This window comes from Capricornis sumatraensis, chromosome 5 (assembly GCF_032405125.1).
Source record: "Capricornis sumatraensis isolate serow.1 chromosome 5, serow.2, whole genome shotgun sequence".
In the NCBI taxonomy this organism is placed as follows: Eukaryota; Metazoa; Chordata; class Mammalia; order Artiodactyla; family Bovidae; genus Capricornis; species Capricornis sumatraensis.
This window is the reverse complement of record NC_091073.1, coordinates 91,542,928-91,568,306: the sequence shown is the minus strand read 5'-3', so window position 1 is coordinate 91,568,306 and position 25,379 is coordinate 91,542,928. Positions and strand designations below refer to the sequence as shown.

At 40.0% G+C, this 25,379-nt stretch overlaps 1 protein-coding gene across 15 annotated transcripts in view; it reads left to right on the top strand.

The window, feature by feature from the left end:
* CADPS2 (calcium dependent secretion activator 2) overlaps positions 1–25,379 on the top strand; it is a 563,191-nt gene that overhangs the window by 445,384 nt on the left and 92,428 nt on the right. For 7 of the 15 annotated variants that reach the window (XM_068972943.1, XM_068972954.1, XM_068972946.1 and 4 more), the window contains 2 exons: positions 12,333–12,436; positions 14,321–14,329. In XM_068972943.1, coding sequence (XP_068829044.1) covers positions 12,333–12,436; positions 14,321–14,329 — 113 coding nt within the window. Of the gene's footprint in view, positions 1–6,078; positions 6,105–12,332; positions 12,437–14,320; positions 14,330–25,379 lie in introns of all 15 variants that reach the window. The other 8 variants (XM_068972950.1, XM_068972951.1, XM_068972952.1 and 5 more) reach the window with 3 other exon arrangements.

Genomic DNA, 25,379 nt, shown 5'->3' with positions numbered 1-25,379 from the left:
CAGATTTCACCTCTTTATTTCTCAACAGAGTGTGTAAGTGCTCAAAGCCTTAGACCAGATAACTAATTTGGGAAATTAGGGAGATATCTTGTCGCCCATAGCAAAGTGGCCATATGGCTTCAAGCACTCAATGTAAAAGACCTAAGCAAAGAGTTTGTATTGCTGGATTTTTTTTTTCAAAAGGGAAACCTGTAAAACATCCCTAAGACATCAGTGTACACGCACACGTTCATGGTGGCAGGCAGACCCAGGAGGTTACAAGCAACCGTAGACGTACTCAGGAGGTCACCAAGCCCAGCCCTACTGTCTTCAGTTGGTCTGTATACTTGCCCAACTAGACAAATACATTATCACCACTAATGCATGGACTGGCTGCCCTAACAGATCTTGATTATGTGTCAAAGGAAACAAAGACATGCATACCTACAGACAGACATCAAAATCTTTTGACTAGGGACTTCCTTGGTGGTCCAGTGGTTAAGACCACCTTCCAAAGTAGGGTGTGCAGGTTCAATCCCTGAATAAGGAGCTAAGATTTCACATGGCTTGTGGCCAGAAACCCAAAACATAAAGCACAGCAATATTGTAACACATTCAATAAAGACTTTTTTTTAAATGGTGAACATCAAAACAAAAAATATCTTAAAGATCTTTTGACTACTTTCTTAGCATCCAAGGCTATAAATCTTCAATTGTGGTTGCTGTGTCTAGAAAACTTCTCATTTCTTCTCCTTCAGCTTGTCTTCCAGAGGGCAATCCTCTGCGATGCCTTTCTCCTCGACCATTGCTCATTGCTGAGCAAACCATCTTCACGCCCATTACCTCACTGGATCCTGCTTACCTAACCCACATTGTTCACAGGCAGACTTTCTCCTAAAAAATGGAGAGAAGAGTATAGGCCCAGGAGAAGGATGAGTATGGAGGTATGAAGTTACTCCCTTTATGTAGGAATGTAATGAATGACCATGGGAAGGCTGTTTGTTTTAGGTAAATATCTTCTGATTACCTTTATTCTGGGAACTTCCCTGGTAGCGCAGAAGGTAAAGAATTTTCCTTCAATGCAGAAGACCCAGGTTCAATCCCTGGGTCGGGAAGAGCCCCTGGAGAAGGAAAGGCTACCCACTCCAATATTCTGGCCTGGAGGATTCCATGGACAGAGGAGCCTGGTGGGATACAGTCCATGGGGTCTCAGAGTTTGACATAACTGAGTGACTTAACACTTTCACTTTCACTTTCAATCAGAAGACTGAAAGGACTAGGCATGAAATTTAAGATGCTATAGGCCTTAATTATATGATAATTTAGTATTGGTGTGACAGTTACTATAATTGAGATTATTCTGATGGTTTTCAGTTTCTGAATCTGAGTTATATTGAGGAGAAATGAATATGGTATATATGTGTGTGTGCTTACTTGCTCAGTCATATACAACTCTTTGTGACCCTTTAGACTGTAGCCCACATGGCTTCTCTGTCCATGGGATTTTTCCAGGCAAGAATACTGGAGTGGGCTGACATTTTCCTCCTCCAGGGGATCTTTCCAACCCAGGGATCAACTCCACATCTCCTTGTCTCCTGCATTGCAGGTGGATTCTTTACCTGGTGAGCCATCAGGGAAGGGAAGTCCATGGTGTGTGGGTATGTGTGTGTGTGTACATATACATATACATATGTGTATACATACACGTGTGTGTGTGTGTGCGTGCGTGCGTGCATGAAGAGCAATAAAACCAGGGAAGGGACCATTTCTCAGTTTCAGCTGCTGAATGTATTGATACATGTATAGATGTATAGATTTCATGCCTGAAGACTTGTCTTTAGAAAAGCACCTGTTGTACAGTTGTTAGCTGTCAGAACTGCCAATGGAAAAAAATTCTGCTGTCATTAGAATCCTGCCACATAGTTCTAGTGAGAGCTAACCAGGCGAAAGTAAATACGCACCCAAGAAAATTTTCTTCTCTTTCCAGCCATCATAGGCTCTGCAGTCAGCACACTGCAGATTTTCATTTCGGTTGAGATCTTCTGGTTTCACAGATTTGAAGAAAGCCAGAGTCTCAATAGCTAAAAGGACTAAATTAAACTTGAATAAAACTCAAATCAGGTTATCTGTTTCTCCATGCCCCTTTTTTTTTCTTTTTGGCCACTTTGCAGCTTGTGGGATCTCAGTTCCTGGCCCAGGGATGGAATCAGGGCCACAGCAAATCCATTTTTAAGGAAATGGTTGGCTATAGAGCACAGGAGAATTGACACTGGACCATAGACAATGGCAGCCAAATTGAAACCCCAAAACCAGTAGGCCACCAGGCAACTCCCCTGTTTCTCCACTCTTAAAAGTCACATATTAGAAGCCTGGGATAAATGTTAAATAATACTCAACTGGTTGTGTATGGATCTTAATAGTCCTATATCTGTAATTCCATCACAATCATTCCTCACTTTACGATCTTAAGAGAAGGGACTTCCCTGGCAGTGGCTAAGACTCCACTCTTCCAGTGCAGGGAACCAGGGTTCCATCCCTGGTCTGGGAACTACATCCCACAGGCAGCAACTCAGAGTTCACATGTCCCAGCTAAAGATCCTGCATGCTGCAACCAAGATAAAGACCCAGGGTGCCACAGCTAAGACCCAGAGCAGCCAAGTAAATAAATAGTAAATAAGATAAAAATTTTTTGAAAAAAGATCTTCAGAGGAGACAGTACCTCCATATTCCTCCTCAAGAAAGTTTCACCGAGTGTCACTGACATTTACATCCAAATATATCTGACTTTTTCTGACCTGTCATTCATAAATCACTGGCTGTGGCTTATAGAGGTTGCTCAATGGGATCCAATTCGGCTGCCATTGTCTATGGTCCAGTGTCAATTCTCCTGTGCTCTATAGCCAACCATTTCGTTAAAAATGGATTTACTAAAAAAAAAAAAAAAAAAAAAAAAGGATTTACTGATGCGAAAGACAATCCAGGTAAAGTATTTAATATATCTGTGACCACAGGACAATTGTTTGAAAGCACTATATCATTAGCATGGTTAATTCCAAGGAGGTATTAACTGCAACTGTTGCTTTAAATGACAGGGTCATTAAACAAGTTGGTCCCAAAGGGAGTCTTGGAATTAGGAAGCCACAGACCTATTGTTTTCAAACATCTGTGGCATTGGTATTCTCAGGGATTGTAAATGGCTATAGGGAGGCATTCCATACTACTTTTGTTCACCTAAGAGTTGTCCAAAAATATATCTCATCCTATCTGGAATAACATTACAGAAAGGGATAGTGTGTTCTGATTCTACGGAATAAAGTCGCTTTTTTTCTAAAATGAAATTTATGTAACCATGTAGCTTAACTGCAGGTAAAGGAAGAAATAATTTGAAGTTTCAACAGGTCATCTTTGTTTTTCATAAACGCTAATAGTTGTCAAAGTGCATTCCCCAGACCAGCACCTCCTGGGACCTGTGAATTGTTTGACCCCCACATGAGAGCTACTGAATCTAAAACTCCGGGGGTGGTGTCATCAATCTGTGTTTCAACAAGCCCTCCAGGTGATTCTGGTGCATGATGAAGTTGTGAATCATAGACCTACACTGAAGACATACAATTCATTGATTAGAGCTATGTTTTATGTCTAGCACTCAGGGTGTGTGCATACGTGCTCAGTAGCTAGGTCTTGTCTGACTTGTTGTGGCCCCCATGGATGGTAGCCCACCAGGCCCCTCTGTCCATGGAATTCTCCAGGCAAGAATACTGGAGTGTAGTCATTTGCTCCTCCAGGGCATCTTCCAGGGACTGAACTCGTATCTCCTATATTGGTAGGCAGGTCCTTTACTGCTGAGCCACCAGGGAAGCCTGTCCAGAACTCATAGAACCATAATAGGTTGCAGTGAGAGAGTTCAAGAGAGAGTCGGTAATAAACCATCCTTTTGCAGCAGTTAACAGTGCCAAGTTTTGGGGAGCCATATCCTAAGCAGATATAGATCAGGTTGGGGGTGTGGGATTCAGATCTGGGCAACACCTCTCCCCTAGCTTCTAGGATGGTCTTTTTAGCCAGCAGGTTATATTCTCTTCCATCTAGGGGACTAAGTTGAGAGCATTTCCCCCAAAATCATCTCATCTAGTCATAAGCTCTAAAGTGGCAGACAGGTGGGAGGAGGAGTGGTTATTTTGTTTAATGGGAAAGTACTTGCTCTCCTGCCCTCCTTCCCTCTTGAGATATAAAAGCCCATGAGTATTGAGATCTGACCAGGGGTAGGACCCCCCAAGGACCTAGTTGTACTAGACTCTGGCACTGTATTTCTTACCAGGTTGCCATGCCTGGAGCTAGAGGGTAGGTCAGAAAATCTCAATAAAATTTACATTTTCCAATTGTGTTCTCCATCTGAATCACACAAACAGGGAGAACATTGACCCCAGACAAGAAGTAAGATTCAAATTAAGATAGGCAGGGGAGCCAGGAGAAATTCCTGAGCCAGCTGGGCTGGCCTAAAGGGTGCATGAATGGAAAAAGGCATTTAACATAGAGGTGGTAGCTCGGATGGAGCAATTTCTGATCTCTCTAATTGATATAAAGCATGTATGTGTACATAGCAGTGGGCAGCATATGTCCGTAATATGATACTGCCCTGTATTTTTATAAGAAGATGAGGAGGATGACAGGAAGAGTCACCATCTTTTGGGCTGGCCAATAGATGGCCAAGAAGTTCATTCGGATTTTTCCATAAAATGTTATGGAAAGCCATATGAACTTTTTGGCCAACCCGATACTTTGGTGGAGGAGGGGCACAGGGAAATAGAGGGATCCATTCCGCCTTTTCTCAGTGGGGTCTGTGGATAGATAAGTTTTTCTGATCAGCAGTCCTCAGGGAAGGTGCCAACAGTTCTTGCTACTGAATGACCTGTGGGGTTTCAGGTAGAAGAACTCAGTTGTTGTACCCTTGGCGAGCCTCCTTGTTTAGCTGAACCTCACAAGGCACAGGCTCCCTGTCTGGGACTCCACAGTGTCCCATGTAGGCGTCCATGTGCCCATCTCCTTACTTGGAACAAGCTGTACCCCTTCCTTTAACGCCTTTCTCTAGATGACAATCATTTCTCCACTTCCTCCCCTTCTTCCCTCTTTCTTTATTTCTTTATTTTTCCTTTTCTCCCCAGGACCTGCAGTTCTCCCCAGCGTCTCTTCTTCAGGTGTACAAGTTCCTCTCCTCAGTTACCTCCTGAATGTCAGCGCTTTCCCCTCATTCATCTGATTTCTGTCCTTTAGAGGGAGGGAGAAACAACAGGGGAGTGAGTGAGTTCTTTTTCTTTAGATGGGAGGAGGGGAAAGATGGGCAGTTTCAGCCTGCAGCTAACTTTCTCTGATCTGAAGTTTCTGAACTCAAACACACACCCACCAAGAGGATAATTTGATTCTGTAGAACTCCATGTATTATACACAAGCAGTTAAAAGCCACCTTTTTGTTACATCTTTGATCCTATTTCTTTCCTATTTCTTTCTATGTAGTGAGTACATTTAATTCACTCTCTGTCAGAGCTTTTTTTTTGTAGAACTTCCTCTTATTGACCCAAAAGGGATGGGATGCAGCTCTGTCCTCTACCTTATAAGCTGATTAGGGAAAGAGATACATAAATTCATTAAAGGCAGAAGTTCTGTTCGTCATTCTATCCCCTCAGTTATTAATACAATATCTTACATACAGTGTTTGCTTGCTGAATCAAATTCAGGGCCACAAAATCTGGGGATGGTGAAGAACCAGCAAGAAATCTTAGCACATATATAGGAACTATTGTTGGTGCACTCCAGCTAGTTGTCATGATCTAGAAGCAAAGGAGAAAGACAAGGCAGTACTGTGATGAGATTATCACCCATAGCCCTCAATCCAACACCATCTTGAGTTCTATTTCTTCTTTAGCTGCAAGTCAGTCTGTTAAAAGTTAAGGTCAAATACATTTCAAATCTCTGTATATCTTATATGGAGAAAAATGGACCAAATGATCTTTAGACTAGTCTTCTCCCCATGTCCCCTTACAAACTTCACCCTGAGCATCAGTGTGTATACATAAGGAACTTTTACAGGCAGTGGCAGGGAGGGAGGCAGCCAAGGAAAGGAGGCTGAGAATGTGCACCCTATTTGAAGCAGGGGAGCAGAGTTAAAGCATACTAATGCACAGTGGTCAAGCTGTCTTTTTAAAGGACATGCTCAATTGTGTCTGACTCTTGCAACCCTTTGGACTGTAGTCCACCGGGCTCCTTGTGCATCGGATTTTCCAGGCAAAAATATTGGCGTGGGTTGCCGTTTCCTCCTCTAGGGGATCTTCTTGAGCCAGGGATAGAACCTGTGTCTCCTGCATTGGCAGCAGCTGCTTTCCCAGTGAGCTACCTGGGAAGCCCCTCTTAAATGTACAGAAGTGAAGTCGCTCAGTCATATCCGACTCTTTGAGACCCCATGGACTGTAGCCTACCAGGCTCCTCCTTCCATGGGATTACATAATTAAAGGGCTTCCTTGGTGACTCAGGAGTAAAGAATCTGACTGCTGATGCAGGAGACATGGGTTCAATCCCTGGCTCAGGAAGATCCCCTGGAGAAGGAAATGGCAATCTACTCCAGTTTTCTTGCCTGGGAAATCCTGTGGACAGAGGAGCCTGGTGGACTACAGTCCATGGGGTCGCAATAGAGTCAGACACGACTCAGTGACTAAACAACAACATGTAATTAAAAGGAATTGCTTTGAGGAGCCAAGAAGTGTTATCATAGAAAAGTAAACATGTTCCAGAATGAAAAACCATCTTAGCCAAGAGCAGTGCTTTGAAATTCATCAAGAAATCTTGCTACTTTAGCTATCTATTTTTTTTTTAATATCACTGTTTGAAATGTATTACAACTATCAGAAACTTGATGTTGAAGCTTGAAGAATATTGAGGCATCTATAATGCTATAGAAATGTTACAAAAAGAGGGAAGTGGACATTTTAAGGGTGATTTCTCAAATAGTCACAGCATTCAGAATTTTAATGGTGCTATTGATAACCTTGTTATCTAATAGACTTCTGACTACAAAATGCATTAAACTTCTTGGCAGTAGTCAAATGAGTGGCAGCCAGAGATGGCATACATAGTGTGCTTGATAAAAATGCTATTTATTTAAAGTGTTAGAGTGCCCATTATGTTCAAGTATGAAATTTTGAGACTCTCAGTAAATTTAATCTAGAAGAAAATGTTTCAGACTGTTTTTAAGTTTCAGTAGAACACAAGGTACTCTGAGTTTTTCCTGAAGAGAATGTCAAATGTAAAAGCTAGTTTTGACATATGCACATGTAATAAGTTTTCAGGTAGCTTCCTTGGTTCTTTTCCATTATTGCCTACTTGTGGCTAAGGATATGGTGACTTTATAAGCTCAAACTTTCAGCTATTTCAGAAGTTTATATTAAATAAAGGTGGATAAGTTTATATTAAATAAACGTCTGAGTTTATTTAGAAGTTTATATTGAATAAATATAGTTTATTTATAGTGAATAAACTGCATTTATTTATATATATATATTTATATATATTTTCAGTATGTATATGTGTATGTTAATCCTATTCAGAGAACTGAGTGGAAAAGAATTCAAGTTATTGTATTACTACTGTTTTAACCTCTCTAAGACTCTTTTCCCTAATCTGGAAATGGGGGTCCTGATTCCCTGACTGGCAGAGTGGTTTTAGGGGTTCAGTAAATAATGTTCTAAAGTATGTAGGAGAAATAAATTCCCCTTCTGTGATCAAAACAATTACATTTTGTTGCCTTTCCCTTTCCTCATGAAGTTGAAATAATATAACCCAATATAGGTACAGCCCCAAATCAATAGGGAGCATAGACTCTTAGATGGAAGCAATCTTAGAAAGTATATGGTTCAGTGCTTCTTGTCATTTGTGTGGCTCATGGACTACTTTGAGAATCTGAGAGTCATGACTCTACACTACCAAAAAAAATGCCTCTCTACACAAAAATTAGCATATAACTTTAAGGGGTTCAAGGATTCCCTCAAACCTAAGGTTCAGTTCAGTTCAGTTGCTCAGTCGTGTCCGACTCTTTGTGACCCCATGAATCGCAGCACGCCAGGCCTCCCTGTCCATCACCAACTCCCAGAGTTCACTCAGACTCACGGCCATCGAGTCAGTGATGCCATCCAGCCATCTCATCCTCTGTCGTCCCCTTCTCCTCCTGCCCCCAATCCCTCCCAGCATCAGAGTCTTTTCCAATGAGTCAACTCTTCGCATGAGGTGGCCAAAGTGCTGGAGTTTCAGCTTTAGCATCATTCCTTCCAAAGAAATCCCAGGGTTGATCTCCTTCAGAATGCACTGGTTGGATCTCCTTGCAGTCCAAGGGACTCTCAAGAGTCTTCTCCAACACCACAGTTCAAAAGCATCAATTCTTCAGCGCTCAGCCTTCTTCACAGTCCAACTCTCACATCCATACATGACTACTGGAAAAACCGTGGCCTTGACTAGACGGACCTTAGTTGGCAAAGTAATGTCTCTGCTTTTGAATATGCTATCTAGGTTGGTCATAACTTGTCTTCCAGGGAGTAAGCGTCTTTTAATTTCATGGCTGCAGTCACCATCTGCAGTGATTTGGGAGCCCCAAAAAATAAAGTCTGACACTGTTTCCCCATCTATTTCCCATGAAGTGATGGGACCGGATGCCATAATCTTCGTTTTCTGAATGTTGAGCTTTAAGCCAACTTTTTCACTCTCCTCTTTCACTTTCATCAAGAGGCTTTTTAGTTCCTCTTCACTTTCTGCCATAAGGGTGGTGTCATCTACATATATGAGGTTATTGATGTTTCTCCCGGCAATCTTGATTGCAGCTTGTGTTTCTTCCAGTCCAGCGTTTCTCATGATGTACTCTGCATATAAGTTAAATAAGCAGAGTGACAATATACAGCCTTGACGTACTCCTTTTCCTATTTGGAACCAGTCTGTTGTTCCCTTTCCAATTCTAACTGTTGCTTCCTGACCTGCATACAGATTTCTCAAGAAGCAGGTCAGGTGGTCTGGTATTCCCATCTCTCTCAGAATTTTCCACAGTTTATTGTGATCCACACAGTCAAAGGGTTAGGAATCCTCAATTTCATGTGACACCCTCAGTCTAAAGATGGAAAAATTAAGGAATATAAGTGATATGCTCTTGAGAATTAAAAATTATTTTGAAAACTCTTCCCCCCAAAATCTCTAATTTAAGAACACAGCTTTCGTTGATTTTTGAACAGTGTCCTCAGACCACAGCTGCATTTTATTGGTGGACTTCCTGTCTCGTCAGCCTTTAGTGTGTGAGTGACTAAAAGCTATTTGCAATCGCACACAAAGTGAAATGAAATAATTTGGGTATTGATTCTGTTTTTAACATGCACATTCCCCAAAATTTTACTAATGCATTCTCCTGAACATGCATTAAGTACCCATCATGGTCTAAAGTCTATTCAAGAGAATGAGAGCCCAAGATCTTGAGACCCATTTTCTCACTGATCTGAGTGCAGTCTAATAACAGGCTCGTGAGCCTCTAATAGGAGAGCTCAGAGAGAGGAGTAAGTTACTCAGCCTTAAAACTTTGAGGATGTCCCACACTAAAGGTAACATTCAAGTTATGACTTGAATGATGAGTAGTTTTCTGCTCGAAGCATCCAAATGACCTAACTCCTTGTGGATGCAAATTTTAATACAATGCACAACTTTCCTTTCAGTTTAGAATAATTTGCTTACTTTGTATGTACATGGTAACTACTCCCAATATATGTGGGGTGACCTACAAAGCCCTGTTTGGCAGTTTCATCAACCACACGGTTTGCAGACCTCAGGGTCATTGTCCTCTCTGGCTTGAAATTTCCAGTCACAAATGCTTGCAAATCCTCTCCTCAAAGTGTCCCTCTGCCTTCCTCTTTCTTTTCTGTTCCCATTACCATCTTCCAGTCATTCTCCATACACTAGACAGGCCCCTACCAGTCCTTCCTTGTTCTGCACAGTCACAAATTCATTTTCCCCAAATTAACTTATTCTAAAGCCCAGAGAAGAAACATTCATTCCAAGTTACCTATAGCATAGAGTTGTGTGATGTGTGTGTGTGTGTGTGTGTGTGGTCAGTCATGTCTGACTCTTTTGTGACCCCATGGACTGTAGCCCACCAGGCTCCTCTGTCTGTGTGCCTTCCCAGGCATGAATATTAGAGTGCCTTGCCATTGCTCCTCCAGGGGATCTTCCTGACCCAGGGATCGAACCCATGTCTCCTGCATTGCAGGTAGATTCTTTACCACTGCACCACCTGGGAAGCCCCATAGGATATAGTTACTAAGTCTGTTTATTTTCTTACTTAAAGCCTGGATGATCCAATCTCAGGCTCCTCAGCCATCATAACCCAGCTCACTTCTGCTCCATCCAGGCATGTGCAGGGCAGAGATGGTAAGAGCTCATGCTAAGTTATGTCTCACCTTTACCATGTATTCACTGTTTCGTCTCATCTCTCCACGCTTGTTTCTTCATCTATGACTTATATGAATAAATAGCCAAATGGCTTAAAGTTGTTAGGAAAACTAGTGTGATGACACATGAGAAGTACCTGGTGCTGCCCCTGACACATCCTTGGTTCTCAATAAATGGTAACATTTGTAGCCAGCTGCATCCTGGCCTTCCTCTGAAATGCACCACATCTCTGTCATTTCTAGAAATGCTTCTTTTGCTTACCAAGGTCATTGGTTTCTCCTTTAGGACTTGCCTCAGTTTCTGATTATCTTCCCACTGATTCCCCCACATGCACCTGCTCTCAGCTGTCTCTCACATCCCCTTCATCACCTCTGTTGGCTTGACACTGTTTCCAAAATTCTTACGTTTCCTTACCATCACAGCTAGAACTCTTCCCAAGTAGAGTAGACTGCTGTGCAAAGTCATGAGCCTCCTTGACTTCACCTTTATGTGAGGACGTTGAAGTGATCATGAAACAGAGGGAAGATTGGATAATGGATGCCTGAGGATCCTAGCAGGAGTGATTTTTGGAGTCTGAGCTGTTTAAAAGCAAGGACATGTCATATTTCCTCCCACTTCCCACAGCCGAGATCCTTGTAGGCACACTCCACTCTGCGGTGTTTGGCTCACTATTTTCCTGAAGAATCAACCTACTCTTTGATCCCTGTCAAGAGGGCCAGTGGCTTTCATCCTGCAGGGGAATTTAGGAGGATGTGTACCAGGGTTGGAGGATGGGAACCCCCACATGCTTCACACTGTAACCTATAGTGAGTGTATAATAAATGTTTAATGAACAAGCACCAACCACAAGCTGTGTTTCATTGCATCATCGTATGTCACTTGGGGACACATTAAGAGCAAATGAAAATCTCCTCCACATTTAAGGCTGAGGTTATAGGGAGATGCTGAGGGACTAGATTATTACCCCCCCCCACAAAAAAAGACTCCTTAGGTTCCTCAGAAAAAGCTCTTTATCTGAATATTTTCCTTTTCTTCCCTACAATCTCTATATATGGGCAAAGAGAGAGTCCAGAAATCTAAGACAATGTTTATCTTTAATATCCTTATTGAAAGCTCTATTTTGAAACAATCTCATTACACAGGGCACCTCTAATTTTTGCCAGTTCATTTTCTCTCTGACATCAACTGCTTTGCCTTCTGTGTTGCTGAATTCCAGGTAGCTGCACTTAATCTCTTTGTGGCCTAGCCTTTTCATACTAGTTTGCTGTAATAGGAAAGAACCTTCAGCTTTAAAGAGCGACTCCCCACCCTTCCCCAGTTGAAAGGGAGGAAATCAGTTAATTGCAGCCTGTCAGAGTTGTTTTAGGTGACTTTGTACTTCTTCAGTTTAAGATCAACATGAACCTTAGACATTTCAGGCTGGAAATTTAAATAGCAGCAAAAAAGCCTGGGTTTCGCTAATGCCAGGAATGACTCATCTGGTGAGAATGGTATTGTATTGATAATACAATACCGAGAGAAGGAAAAGACTGTGGTATCTGCTTTTCTTTGTATCTCTGACCTTGAGGAGAATTATAACTTGTTTGTTGCAGAAGTTGAGCATCTAATATGCTGATGCACCTGTTAGTTCTAATATGTTAAATGGCAAAGCACTTGCCGTTTCCTGTGATTGCTTTGTGGGTGAAGTATTTTCTGCAATCTGGTGAACTGATTTTTTTGTTTGTTTGTTTTGTTTTAAAGAATGTATTCATTTGTATTTCTTGTCTCTCTTATTTCTCAAATATATGCTTTCTCATTCTGTTTCAACACCCTGGTCTCATCATTACCTCTTTTAGAATCTGCTTGGCTTTTTGTTTTCAAGGTAACATGGTTATGATTTGTTTTTAATATAGAGACCATGAACCAGGCGACTCCCGCGAGGAAGCTGGAAGAGGTTCTTCATCTAGCAGAGCTCTGCATTGAAGTCTTACAGCAGAATGAAGAGCATCATGCAGAGGTGATGACTTGTTTTAACTCTCACATAAAGCCACGCATAATGCTTTGCGATAGTGGGAAGGGCACTGAAGATGTGGCCCGTCCATAGCCTTTGATACACACCTGGCCATTTATCTGTAGTAAACTGAGTATGTGCGCTTTTCCTGGAAATATAACTCCTATATGTTACAAAGGAATTGTGTATGTCTATAATTTAGTATCTGTACCTGACAACTGTCTTTCTGTGCGGAACACGGAAGAGCTTATGAGATCTGCCAAAGGTGTACAACTAGCAAGAAGCAAAGCTGGGACATGACCCCCATCTAATGATGCGAGATCACTCACCAGCTTTCCTCCCTGTATCCTGATGACTTTAGTTTAGAAATGTAAGTGAGTCGATGCGCACAAGGAGACGTAGTCGTAAACAATAACAAAATCACACAGAAGACGTTCATAACTGCCTCATTGGTAACTCTAGTGTTTCACTTTTACCATCAAGCTTTTCTTTCGATTTTCACTAACCCTGCATTTGTAATAGTTTTTGAAAGTGCTGGTTCTAATTATGTATTGACATTCAGTAGAGATACAAAATAGTATTTCATCAGGCAAGCTGCTTATTATGAGATTTAAAAGTGTCATTCTTTCTAATAGCCATGAGTTTATTTTTTTGTAAAAATGGGAGTTTTCTGACTTTGAATTAGGTAGAGAAAATGTATAAAATTAAGTAAATATAATAAATTTCAGTGCCCTAGCAATCCTTTTGGAGAAGGCAATGGCACCCCACTCCAGTACTCTTGCCTGGAAAATCCCATGGATGGAGGAGTCTGGTAGGCTGTAGTCCATGGGGTCACTAACAGTCAGACACGACTGAGCGCCTTCACTTTCACTTTTCACTTTCATGCATTGAAGGAAATGGCAACCCACTCCAGTATTCTTGCCTGGAGAATCCCAGGGACAGGGAAGCCTGGTGAGCTGCCATCTATGGGGTCGCACAGAGTTGGACACAACTGAAGTGACTTAGCAGCAGCAGCAGCAATCCTTTTATTCTTGAGAAAGTATGTGAAATGAGCAAGAAGGGAAAAGAACAGATACGGAAGAATTTATAGAATATTTATATTTAATGAAACCTAGTCCTCAAAATATAAGAAACTATAGGAAGTACATTTTAAGCAAATTCTTAGAAAAGAATATTCATGAAGCCCTGCTGTAGATAACTAAGATGTATTGTATCTGCTTATAAATATGATCATTCAAAACATCTGCTTTTAGCTCACACTATGGAATCTAGTTTTTACCTTGCATCTGTCATGTGTGAACTTGTTATGGATATTTTATTTTAAACTGAAGAAACAGCTGCTTCAATAATTTGAAATGAATTCCCAGGAGGAGCTTTTCTAGACTAGTACTACCGCTGTATTACAATGAAAATAATTATATGACAAAAATGTATATATGTGTTATCTTTGTCTTTTGTTAAAAGGCATTATCATCAGAGTATTAGACCTTTTTGAATTAAAAAAAAAATTCTGATTGGCTATCCAATTTCACCTAAACAGGTACATGTAATTTACATTTCACAAAAATTACATTTAATCTTCTTACACTAATAAGGAAAATAATAACTCTTCTGTCTTTTAAGTGTAAATAATGTTAAATACTTCCTGCAACCACTACATGCTTGTTAAAGTACAATATATCCAAACACAATTAAAATGTAAGTATTACTTATTTTCTAAGCTACAAAAATACAGTTGATTTTATTGAACAGATATAATCAAAACTTGTAAATATCACTGAGCTAGATGTCAAAATACAGAAGTATTATAATGACCTCTTTTTAAAATGCTTTGTGACACTATGGCATGTCTTCATTCCACAATGCTTCCAAATTCTTGGGATTCCTCAGGGAAGAGAGGTGAGTAGAATCATTTTCATCATTTTTCTAGCATGGAATAACTCTTTTATGTGAAGATAAGATAGAACCCACTCTGGTTATAGTTTTAAAGCCACCTAAATCCCTCTCCTTAGAATTAGCCATTCCCTTCTCCAGGGGATCAATCGAACCCAGATCTCCTAAATTGCAGGTAGGTTCTTTACCAGCTGAGCCACTAGGGAAGCCCAAGAATACTGGAGTGGGTACCCTGTCCCTTTTCCAGCAGATCTTTCTGACCCAGGAATTGAACCTGGGTCTCGTGCCTTGCAGGCAGATTCTTCACCAGCTGAGCGACCAGGGAAGCTGAAATTAAAGACTGTATGTATTTAAATGGACCAATCTTGGTTGTACTGTTTCCATGAATGTGTCTTATTACCAACTGCCTGCATAATTACTGCTGGCCATCAAAGTAAAGGCCAGCTATACCTAAAGGATTTTGTCATTTGGGGTTTGATTGTATCATTTACTGTTTCCCCCCACCCTGCCCCAATCATTTTCAACCAAGAGATCCAGGCTTTTCTCTATTGGGGGGAGGGGTGAATTAGTCTGATTCCAAATTCATTTCCAGAGTGGATGGATGGATGGTACTGTACAGTAATGTTGATTTTGCTGGTTGTCCAGGCTAGACTGTCTTCACTGCATGGAAGAGAACCCAGCCCAGCTGCCTAGGTGGAGGTTAACACATCTGTCTGAGACACCTTCAAGTGGCCGTGTGTCAGCGCCTCTCTTTCTCCCTCCTCCTTCCCTCCTCAGGGCTGGTTCACTTCACAGGGCCAAGAGGTTGTTTCTGTCCTTCAGCAGTTTCCCAGTTGAGCAGGTTTCACGTCCTTCAGATCTTTCACAATAACTTGCTTCTAAGACAGTCCTCCCTTCTCTCTGAGGGCCTCTCAACCTCTCCCCTCAGGCTTTTCTTCCGAATTTCTGTGGTTTCTCTTGAGAAAGATAGTTTAAGCTCCTTTCCAGAAAATCTTTAAAAGCCATCTTTCATATTCCTGGGACAAGACTGTGTCTGACCAGAAATTTAGACAAACTGATTTGACCGCTGTCCATCTAAGGCCTCTCACTCTGACAAAGGCGGCAAGTTTCAGATGCCTTCTGGAAAGCCTTGGGCTCTCACCCCAGCACATGCCTCCACACACATGCACCACGTTCCTGGTGAGAAAACTTGCCAGAGGTACACAGTCAGGCCAACTCCAGACTCTACACTTTCCAGGGAGCCACGTTGTTATTTCTTAATTTCAGTAGAGTGGCTGGCATGGGCATCTTGTCTTAGTTCTGCTGGCAGGTTGGACTCTCAGCATCACAGCAGGGATGTAAGTGCAGAGAGAAAGATGACGCTGCAAGCCTGAGATGTCCCTTTAATCCTGTCAGACTCTTCCTCTCCTGGTGGATCCTGGGACTTGGCTATGGGGATGGAGGGTCAGGAATATCCCCCAGGGAAGAGGCAGAGAGAGAGACACCGTGATGGATATGAGCACAGCTCAGGTTATTACTCTGTGACTTATTGTTGCACCAGAATCTTAATTGAAGGTCCCTAAAATATTTTAAATATGATATCATCCACCATATTGGTGACACTGTAGGCCAGGCGAATGTCAGGCAGTAATTTGGTGTTTGCCACTTGGCTCACTGTGAATGGTGGATGTGTCCTGCTCTCCAGCTGACTGGGTCCCAGGCTGTTCCAGCAGCAGAGGAGTGCAGGGAGAGGAGTTCAGTGCGGACACGCATACTTGTGATTATGGTCATTCACGTAAACATCAGTGTCTGAACCAGATTACGTATCTGGATGTGAGTGAGTGAGTGAAAATCGCTCAGGCATGTCTGACTCTTTGCAACCCCATGAACTATAGCCTGCCAGGCTCTTCTGTCCATGGCATTCTCCAAGCAAGAATACTGGAGTGGGTAGCCATTCCCTTCTCAAGGGGATCGTCCCAACCTAGGGCTCGAACCTCGGTCTCCTACATTGCAGGCGGATTCTTTACCGTCTAAGCCACCAGGGAAGCCCATGTATCTGGATAGGTTCTAACAAAAAGAGAAAGGTTGTTTGATTTTTTAAAATGTTTCCCATTATTTTTGTTTATTCCTTATCCTTGTTGTTCAGTCACTAAATCCTGTCCAACTCTGTGACTTCATGAACTGCAGTACACGAGGCTTCCCTGGTCCTTCACTATCTCCTAGAGTTTGCTTAAACTCATGTCCATTGAGTTGGTGGTGCCATCCAGCCATCTCATCCTCTGTGGCCCCCTTCTCCTCTCACCCTCAGTCTTTCCCAGCATCAGGGTCTTTTCCAATGAGTTGGCTGTTCACATCAGGTAGCCAAAGTATTCGAGCTTCAGCTTTAGAATTGGTCTTTTCAGTGACTTATTCATAAACAAGATCTGTTTACTACCCACTACTAAGTAATTGCAGTCATCTCAACACTTGAGTTCATCTTAGTTACACAGCATTTATATCTGGATAGCCAGTGAGATAAATCGACCTTTCATTTTTAGGATGGGTTTAGGTTTAGGGTTAGATTAGCCTGTGGTACAACAGATGTTCCTCTCTTTGGAAGAAGATGACCAGCAAGTGACTTTCATATGGCTGAGCTTTAGAGGAAGAATTCCACCTGCAGCAGGACTCTCAGACAAAACTGCACGGTCACAAATACCCTACCGAAAATGTTTCTTAGTCACTAACTTACAAACAGAATAATAAGAGTAGCACTTTACCTTGACATACCTTTTGAAGTATTTTCAGCTTCTCATTTCACTTGATTATTTCAATATTTATATTCATCTAGGAACCCAATTAGAGAGATATTTTCATGAATTGAGTTGCAGAAAACTATGATTCCTTTGACATAAGTTTAGGTGTCACCCTGAAGGTTCAAATCCATTCTACTGGCTCCTCAAGAGAGCTTCAATATTTCTAGAATATGGCCTCTCAGCATCATGTTACTGTACGTGTATGTTGGGGGGGGTGTAATGATACCCTAGACACTGAACTGTGTCCAGAGCTTTTAGGATCATCAACAAAATACAAGATTGCAAGCCAATCTTTTTGGGGTGTGGAGGAAGCATATAATATGTTCCAAAATCAGATGTGCTGTTTTTGCTCATTTATGCAGTCATCATTTTTTATTGTTGTAAAATATGAAATGTTTAGTGCATTTTGAGGGTAAAAGTAATAACAAGACTAAGACCCCAAAGAAATATGAAAAGATATTTTTTTAAATAAGACTATAATAGATGTTCTGGCAAGAACATCCTCAGAGGACAAAAACATTGGTCTGATCTGCAGAACTAGATAGACAAACAGAAGAGCAGAAAGGCAGTGATATATATATATAGTTGATTATATATATATACAGTTTCTAAATATGTAGTTGATTAAGAAACTAGAAAGACAGACAGGCAGTGTGCTATATAGAGAGTTTATTAAGAAGAGGCCATATATGTAAGAGCTTGGTCTCTACCCTCCAGCTGACCTGAATTCAAATCATTGCTCTGTTACCAATTGTATGACTTTGGGCAAGTTCCTTAATCTTTCTGACTTTGCTAACCTGTAAAACCCCTGGGTTGGGAAGATCCCCTGGAGAAGGGCATGGCAACCCAGTCCAGTATTCTTGCCTGGAGAAACCCATGGACAGAGGAGCCTGGTGGGCTACAGTCCATAGGGTGTAAAGAGTCAGACACAACTGAAGTGACCTAGCATGCAACCTGTAAAATAAGGATAATTGTACCATCTACCCAAAAGGATTAAGTAGAATAATGTGCAAAAAGTCTTTAGAACAGCACATAGAAACTATTCCACTCATGTTGGACATTACTATTCTTAAAACATCTAAAACTAACAGTGTAGGGTTTGTGTGAATTTTGACTCATTTTTGTGTTGCTGATAATGATTCATTTTTTACTTTTGTACCGTAAGAGATTTTCATATCCCTTGACTTTTCCACACAACCCTGGAGGAGGCTAGGACAAGTATTGTTACTGCCAATATGCAGATGAGGAAATGGAAATCCATCCAGGAACTGATTTGCCCATGACCACTCAAGTCTCACCAAGTTCAAAACCTCAGTACTCTTCCAGTTTTAGGGACAGTCTTGCTTGCCGCTGTTTCCAACTTCACTGAGTAAACAAACATGGCTTTCAGAGTATTGTCAGCCACAAATATCATTCTCACCATACAAGATTTATTTATTGTTAGATTTTGATAGACATAGTATGGCTGAAGAACTACAATCAAGTTTTGTTTTCAGTTCAGTTCAGTTCAGTCGCTTAGTCGTGTCCGACTCTTTGCGACCCCGTGAATCACAGCACGCCAGGCCTCCCTGTCCATCGCCAACTCTCGGAGTTCACTCAGACTCACGTCCATCGAGTCCGTGATGCCATCCAGACATCTCATTCTCTGTCATCCCCTTTTCCTCCTGCCCTCAATCCCTCCCAGCATCAGAGTCTTCTCCAATGAATCAACTCTTCGCATGAGGTGGCCAAAGTACTGGTGTTTCAGCTTTAGCATCATTCCCTCCAAAGAAATCCCAGGGCTGATCTCCTTCAGAATGGACTGATTGGCTCTCCTTGCAGTCCAAGGGACTCTCAAGAGTCTTCTCCAACACCACAGTTCAAAAGCACTTCCCTCTTAATTAAGTTAAACGTTGCTTTCTGCCCCTGCTATCTCATTTACACTAATTAGTGGCTTAGCTTTAGGGCCAAGACTTCTGATTGGTGCCCTACAGATGAATGCGTTTCTAAGAAGGGTTTTCCCCTCCCTGGTGGTGCCCCTCATGCTGAGGAGCCTCGGCCACCCCCAAGAAATGTGTAGGTAGGAAATTATACAGCCTCTCTTCTTACTACCAACCCAGAGTGAGAGGACTGCCACCCAGAGGGGTGGCAAAAAGCAGAAAGGGACAGACAGGTGGTAGAACTGACCCTGTGTTCTCAAGGTAACAGCCTCCCTGCAACCCTTGTTTTTCATTTTCAAAGACAGTAGCTACTTAAAGCTTTCTCAGCTAATCATTAGAACAATCAGTATCCATCACAGATGGTCTTATGTTCAACAGGAATAACATTATCAGAAATACAGTTTGAAACATAAGATATATTCATCTGTAAAACATAATGAAAATTTCAAGTTGATAGCAAAGTCTTGCCAACCTGAAGCTGTTTTTTGTGCGTGTGTGTTTTGTTTTTAAGAAAATGATATTCCATTGTATTCCATTCTCTATCATGGCTCTGTCTTCCAAGTTAACTTTTTAAAGAGCTTTGGAAATTTTTCTGAGTCTTGAGACAGTTGTGACCGAACATGACTGTTATTTTCTTAATTTGAACCTTTCACAAAGCTATTGGTTGTGAACTGGAAGTGAGACTTTGAAAATGTTTCTCTTTGCAGTACTGCGTTTTTCCTAGCATTTCTATCATGATGTAGTCAGAGGAAAGAATCCAATTCTTCTTATCTGTGTCACTAACACAGCTCTAAAAGATAGAAGCAAAATATATAAACAATGAAATTGTGTCTGCTACTTTTTTTTGCATGTATATTATTGTCATAAACTCATTCTAAGAGAAATTTAAATTTTAAAAATTCAAATATAATATTTTCAAAGAGCAATAGCTTGATGTACATAGAATATATGGTTTCCAACAGATTTTTACATTCATATATTTGTAACAGCAAAGTCAAATTTATATGCATGGAGTCAACCATTAAGATGTCCCTAACACTAGAGTTTGTTATTTGTACTGCACCACCCTTTTTCTTTACCTACTGTTTTCTTCAGTTTCCACCTACTAATATGTTACACAATAATATTTTTATAAATATATTGAACATTATTATTGTGGCAAAAGTTTATAAGAAAATGCTCAATATGTCAATATCTTATAATCCACTTTTTAAAAATATATAATATATTTTATATTTATTATACAATAAATATTTGCATTTAATATAATAAATTCAAATTTATTATAATTTGAATTTATATTGGAAGAAATTAATGGAGTTTTGCAACCACAAATCTCACATGTTCTTAGAAAGTTCTTCAAAATAAATATGGACTTCTCTGAGTATAGTACAATGAAACTTTTTCTAAGGTTATTTTTAATTGAATAACAAAAATATCTGTATCACACAAATGCATGTGATAGTTTTATAGTTACTTGGTTAAAAACTTATAGTGCTATCAAAAGCTACATTTAAAAAGGGGAGGGGGGAAGACCTGAGAGACATTTCACTAAAAACAGTATAAAGAGAGCCCTAAAACATATGAGAAATGTTAAATTCATCTAAAATTAGAAAAATTCAGATTAAAACAAAACTGAGAAAAAGCCAGAAAAGCTCACATTATTTTTTGTGTGATTATTCTCTGGTGGCTCAAACAGTAAAGAATCTACCTGCAATGCAGGAGACCTGGGTTGATCCCTGGATCAGGAAGATCCCCTGGAGAGGGGAATGGCAGCCCACTCCAGTATTCTTCCCTGGAGAATTCCATGGACAGAGGAGCCTGGTGGGCTACAGTCCAGGGGTCACAAAGAGTCAGACACAATCAAGTGACTAACACATGCACATAATGAGAAAACTAAAAATAAGATATACCTTCTAAGCAAAATGTCAAGTCTACAATACAGTGTTGTAGGTACTGTGCTGGGAGTGGACTTCTAGGATGTGTTCACCTTATAAAATGGAATCTCTGTACCACCACCACCACACTTTACTTTTACACCTTTTCCTGTTAGTCCACTCTGACCATTCCACTCTCTGCTTCTATGAAATTGACTATTTTAGATTTCTCATATAAATCATAAAGTATGATTATGTAAAGTATTTGTCCTTCTTGATCTGGCTTATTTTACTTGTTCTCCAGGCTCAATCATGTTGCTACAAATGGCACGATTGCCTTCTTTTTTTCAGGTGAAAATTATTTTATTGTGTGTACGTATCATATTTTGTTTTCCAGTCACTCATTTGTGGGCTTTTGTTATTGTTGTTCAGTCACTAAGTCATGTCCAACTCTCTGTTACCCCATGGACCTCAGCACCCCAGGCTTCCCTGTCCTTCACCATCTCCTGGAGTTTGCTCAGACTCATGTCCATTGAGTCGGTGATGCCATCCAACCATCTCATCCTCTGTCACCCCCTTCTGCTCCTGACTTCCATCTTTCCCAGCATCAGGGGCTTTTCTGATGAGTCCACTCTTCATATCAGGTGGCCAAAGTATTGGAGCTTCAGCTTCAGTGTCAGTCCTTCCAGTGGATACTCAGGATTGATTTCTTTTAGGATTGACTGGTTTCATCTCCCTGCAGTCCAGTGGACTCTCAAAGAGTCTTCTCCAGCACCACAATTTGAATGTAAAATTTATTCAGTGCTCAGCTTTCTTTATGGTCCAACTCTCACATCCATGCACAACTACTGGAAAAAACATAGCTTTGACTATACAGACCTTTGTCAGCAAAGTGATGGCTCGCTTCTGTGTCTTGCATGCATGTTCAATCACTTCAGTTGTGTCCAACTCTTTTCAACCCTAAGGACTGTAGCCCACCAGGCTGCTCTGTCCATGGGGATTCTCCAGGCAAGAATACCAGAGTGAGTTGCCATGCCCTCTGTGTCTTAGCTACTGTGAATAATATTGCATTGACTGTGGCAGTGTAAATACCTCTTTGAGATTCTTATTTCAATTCCTTTAGAAATATACCCAGGGATGGGATTGATGGGTCATATGAGAGTTCTAGTTTTAATTTTTGAAGGAACTTTCATACTGTTTTCCATAGTGGCTGCACCAATTTACACTTCTATCAAAGTGTACAAGGGTTCTGTTTCCTCTACAACCTCAAAAAAACTTATCTTTTGCTTTTGTGAATAATAGCCACTCTAACAGGTGTGAGGTAATATCTCATTCTGGTTTTGATTTGCATTTGAAAATCAAATGATGATTAGTGATGTTGAGAAACTTTTCATATACCTGTTGACCATTTGTTGGTCTTCTTTGGAAAAATGTCCTATGTCCATCTTTTAGTCATGTTATTTATTTTTTGTTTTGTTTTGTTTTTGCTTTGAGTTGTAGGAGTGTATTATATATTTTATCCCTTTATCCTGTATATGGCCTACAAATATTTCCTCTCATTCCCTTGTTGATTGTTTTCTTTGCTGTTCATTAAGTTTTTAGTTTGATGATTTGCTTGTTTTTGCTTATGTTGCCTGTGCTTTTGGGGTCATATCTGAGAAACCATTGCCAAGGCAAGGCTAAGAAGCTTTTTCTCTGTGTTTTCTCCCAGGAGTTTCATAGTTTCATGTCTTAAGTTTAAGTATTTAATGCTTTTTGAGTTGATTTTTGTATATGGTCCAAAACAATAGTCCAGTTTGATTATTTTGCTTGTGAATATCCAGTTTTCCCGGCACTGTTTATTGAAGGGACTGTCCTTTCCTCATTTTATATTCCTCAAGAATATAACCTTTATGAAGGTTAGTTGATCATATATATGTGGGTTCGTTTCTGGGATCAGTATTCTGTGTCATTGGTCTGGGTGTCTGTATTGATGTCAGTGCAAGATTGATTTAATTACCACAGCTTAGTAATATACCTATTTTGATATTAGAAATTGTGGTGTCTTCAGCTTTGTTCTTAAGATTATTTTAGCTATCTGAGGTCATTTGTGATTCCATATGAGTTTTAGAATTTTTTTTCCTATTCCTATAAAAAAAAGTTCAATGGAATTTTGATAGGATTTGTGTTGAAACAGTAGATTGTTTGGGGTAATATGGGCATTTTAACAATATAAACTCTTCCAATCCATGACACTGGATAGTTTTCATTTATTTGCAACCGCTTTAGTTTCTTTCATCAGTGTTTTATAATTTGTAGTTTACAAATCTTTTACCTGTTTGGTTAGGTTTATTTCTAGGAATTCTTACTCTGTTGTTTCTTAATTTCTAATTTGTTTTTCAGATTGTTATTAGTGTGTACAGAAATGCACATGATTTTTGTATGTTGATTTTTATATCCCACATGTGTGCATGCATGCTCATTTGCTCAGTCATGTTTGAGTCTTTGCAACCCTATGGACTATGGCGCACCAGGCTTCTCAGTCCATGGGATATTTCAGGACTGGGTTGCCATGCCCTCCTCCAGGGTGTCTTTCCAACCATTTGTATGCTTATATATTCATAATTATCCTAGTTTTCTGGCGAATTGACCCTTTCCCATTAGGTAATGACCTTTTTTGTTTCTTGTGGTAATTGTTAACATATGTAAGTATAGCCACTCCTGGTCACTTTTGACTATCATTTGCATGGAATATTTTTTTCTACCCCTTCAATTTCAGCCTATGTGTGTCCTTAAATTTAAAGTGAGTATCTCACAGGCAGCAATCTTATTGTTGTATCTTGTGGTTTTATCCATTCAGCCACTCTGTGTCTTTTGATTGAAGAGTTTAACACATTTACATTTTTTTTTAATTTTTATTTTTACTTTATTTTACTTTACAATACTGTATTGGTTTTGCCATACATTGACATGAATCCACCATGGGTGTACATGAGTTCCCAAACATTTACATTTAAAATTATTGATAGATAAGACTTACCTTTCAGCTGAACTTCAGATCTTTTCACCATCTGTTTTAAACTTTTAACTCACAGTCACATACAAAACCCTGCAGTTTTACTTCCTGAATACACTTTATGTTATTGGTGTCAAATTTTACCTCTTCTGTACTAATATATATCCCTTAATAAATTTTTGTGGTTATGAAAGTGAAAGAGAAGCCACTCTTTGCGACCCCATGGACTGTAGCCTACCAAGCTCCTCTGTCCATGGGATTTGCCAGGCAATAGTACTGGAGTGGATTGCCATTTCCTTTTATTATTAATACTTGCCTCTTTTGGATTTTATAGTGCAGTTTAAAGTTATTTATGCACCAGCATTACAGTATTATTTGTCTATATATTTACCCTTACAAGTGATATTTACACTTTCATACATATTTATGTTAGATTTAGCATCCTTTTGTTTCAACTTGGAGAATTTTCTCTCACACTTTCCTACAAGGCAGGTTTAGTGGTGATGAACTCGCTAAGTCTGGGAAAGTCTTTATCTCGCCTTCATTGTTAAAGGACAGTTTTGCTGTGTATGGTATTCTTGGTTAGCAGTTTTTCTTTAGCATTTTGGATATATCTTACTACTCCCTCAAACCTCCAGGGTTTTTGCTGAGAAATCTGATAGTATTAGCCTTATTTTTTTATATGATGAGTCATTTTTCTCTTGCTGCTTTCAAAATCCTCTCTTTATCTTTAATTTTTAACATTTTGTAATTAAAATATGTCTCACTATAAGTCAGCCCAGCTTGGATCTTTTGGGCTTCATCAGTTTGTGTGTCCACTTCCCCAAATTTGGGAAGTTTTCAGTCATTATTTCCTTAAACAAGTTTTCTGTCTGTTTTTGTCTCTGGGACTCTAATAATACATATCAGATTGGTTCACTTGAAGATGTACCACAAATATCATAGGCTTTCTTCAGTCTTTTTTGTTCTTTTTTTTTTTCATTCCTCTGACTAGATAATTTCAAATTATTTATTTTCAAGGTCATTGCTTCACTCTTCTGCTTGATTAAGTCTGCTGTTGAAGCTACCCTTTAAACTTTTTGGTTATTGTATTCTTCAGCTCCAGATTAATAATTGGTTCCTTTTTATTGTTCTCTTTGTTGAACTTCTCATTTTTTCTTAAATTATTTTCCTGATTTCATTTAGTTATCTGTTTGGTTTTTTCCCCTCTCTCTTGTAGCTCACTGAAGTGCTTTAAAACAGTTTTTGAACATTTTTAGGAACTTTATAGGTCTCCATTTCTTTGAAATTGGCTATGGGAGCTTTATTTTGTTCTTTTGTTTGGTGTCCTGTTTCTAGATTCCGCATATTTCTTATAGTCTTGCATTATTGTTGTGCATTTGAAGAAACTGTCACTTCCTTCTTTCTCTACAGACTGACTTCAGCAAGGAAAATCCCTCACCAATCCGCTCAGCCAGATATTTTAGGTAGTCTGGTTGGTCAAATCCATAGGTG